At 45.6% G+C, this 2,567-nt stretch overlaps 1 protein-coding gene across 1 annotated transcript; it reads right to left on the bottom strand.

Moving 5' to 3' along the window:
* Positions 1–385: 385 nt before the first annotated feature.
* LOC117321476 (uncharacterized protein K02A2.6-like) lies at positions 386–1,366 on the bottom strand. Its single transcript, XM_033875889.1, has one exon. It carries the CDS (start codon positions 1,364–1,366, stop codon positions 386–388), a length of 981 nt encoding a protein of 326 aa, XP_033731780.1.
* Between the last annotated feature and the right edge of the window lie 1,201 nt (positions 1,367–2,567).

Below are 2,567 nucleotides of genomic sequence, written 5' to 3'. Positions count from 1 at the left end.
TAGGGGTAGCACTAGTATTTGTCGGAAATGACTCGTACTCGATAACATCAGTACACGATGATGGCGAGTCCTCCCGAGTTGGTCTAATGAATTTACGGTTACGCCTATATAGCTTACCAGCTATGTCGACCACATAACTTCTTTGACCACAACTGTCTACACATGTACCAAATCTCCATTTTTTATCGCGATCAGTTGGTAACGGGGCCATACGTACTGGCTGTCCAATTTTAAGCTCTGGAAGTTCTTTCGCGGTTTTATCGTACTGTTGTTTGGCGCGTTGTTGTTTTCGCACTCTGCGCTCATCAACGTCTGCGACGACACATGGTTGCAAAAGCACAGTAGCGACAGGTAGCGTTCCCTTTGTTCGTCGCGACATCAGTCTTTAGGAAGGACTAATGTCCATTCCTGCTGTAGGGGTGTTCCGCCAATCAAGAATAGCTTTCCATGGATCCTGACCATTCCTAATGGTTTTCTTCAAGATGGTTTTGGATATCTTGACTGCTGATTCAACTTTACCATTCGACTGGCTATGGTAAGGTGATGAAGTGGTATGACTAAATTCCCACTCGCGCGCGAATTCTGCGAATTCAGCACTACTGAATTGTGGTCCGTTATCTGACATAACGATGTCTGGGATGCCATGTCTACTGAAATGTCTTTTCAAGCAGGCAATCACTGTCGCTGCTGTAGATAGTGTATCAATCTCCCAGAAATCAGAATAATAGTCAACCGACACTAGATAATCTGTTTTCTGCAGCGTAAACAGGTCTACTCCGACTTTCCCCCATGGGTGGTCGGGAATATCATGCGTTATCAAGGGTTCTCCCTGCTGACGAATGTCGTACTCACAACAGGTCCCGCATTGCTGGATATGATCTCGTATTTCGTTACCCATGTTTGGCCAGAAAATCACTCCACGAGCCTTACTCAAGGATGACACTATTCCCTGGTGACTTGAATGTATCCTGGTCAACATTTCTTTACGGAGTAACTTCGGAATCACAACTCTGCTTTCTTTGAATAGAATTCTGTTGTGCACTGCGAGTTCGTCTCTGAAGTTCCAATATTCGCGAATTGTAACTGGTACCTCCTCTTTGGTATCAGGCCAGCCAGACAGTATTACCGATTTCAATGTCTGTAGACACGTATCTTGCGTTGTGTGCGTCTGAATCTGTCTGAGTCGCGGCTCACTGACATTGAGCGATTCAGTGAAGTTAACCTGTTCATACTCTAGTCTACGCGCACTAGATTCCACTGAGCTCTCGAGGGGTAAATATGCTCGCGAGAGAGTATCGGCTACATACATCTCTTTCCCCTTCTTGTATTCCACCTTCAGGGTGTAGGCTTGCAGGCGTAGCAACATCCTTTGAAGCCGTTTAGGTGCTGCTTTAAGAGGTTTCTTGAAAATACTTTCAAGTGGCTTGTGATCTGAGCATACTGTCACAAAGTCTCTGCCCAGTATATATTGTTCAAACCTTTCGCATGCGAACACGATTGCTAGGCATTCTTTTTCAATTTGAGCGCAGCTCCAAGACCTACTTCGCTAGTGTCGCATTGTATAGTGACTTCCTTGTTTAAGTCGTAGTACTTCAGTACGGGCTGACTGGTGATTTGTTTCACAACGTTCTGGAATGCGTCTTCCTGCTGCGATTGCCATGTCCAGACTGCGTCTTTCATTGTAAGTCGACGAAGTGGCTCGATCGTCTCCGAAAGATGTGGTACAAATTTTGCGAGGTAAGTGACAAATCCTACAAAGCGCTGTACCGCCTTCATGTCTGTGGGTTTTGGCATCTCCGTAATAGCTTGAACCTTTGTTGGATCAGGGCGAATACCGTCCGAGCTTAAGAGATGTCCCATATACCATACTTCAGTTTGTCGTAACTTGAGTTTGTCGCGATTCAGCTTAATTCCTACTGATTTCGCTCTTTCGAGTGTGGCTCTGAGGTTAATGTCATGGTCATGAATCGCCTCCTCCATGGTATCTCCGCTCCCGTATACCAAGATATCATCAACTATGACCTCTGACCCTGTGAGATTTTCAAATGCCTCATGCTGTCTGCGTTGGAATTCCTCGGGCGCCGAAGAGATTCCGAAAGCCATGCGAATCCATCGATAACGTCCGAATGGAGTCCAGAAGGTAGTTAAATAACTACTCGGTGTATCCAGTTTCACGTGCCAGAAACCATCCTTTGCATCTAGCACTGTGAAGACTTTCGCCTTTGAGAGGTTTGGTAAGATATCCTCTACAGTTGTCATAGGATAGTGTGACCTTCTTATCGCGCTGTTGAGGTCCTTCGGGTCAATACAAATTCTGAGTTTTCCCAACGACTTCCTGACAACAACCATACTGCTAATCCAATCTGTTGGGGTTGTCCCTTTCTGTATAAGACCCTTCTCTACGAGCCTTGTAAGTTCCTTACGCAAGTCTTTCTTAAGTGCTTCAGGCACTTTCCTGGGGTGATGTTGAACCGGTTTAACTGTAGGATCTATGTCGATCTGATAATCTCCCGGCAATTGACCAAGGCCTTCGAACAGGTCACTGTATTCATTCATTATGTCATGCA

The sequence above is a fragment of the Pecten maximus genome, unplaced genomic scaffold (genome assembly GCF_902652985.1).
Source record: "Pecten maximus unplaced genomic scaffold, xPecMax1.1, whole genome shotgun sequence".
Taxonomy (NCBI): Eukaryota; Metazoa; Mollusca; class Bivalvia; order Pectinida; family Pectinidae; genus Pecten; species Pecten maximus.
This window is presented reverse-complemented; position numbering and strand designations above follow the sequence as displayed.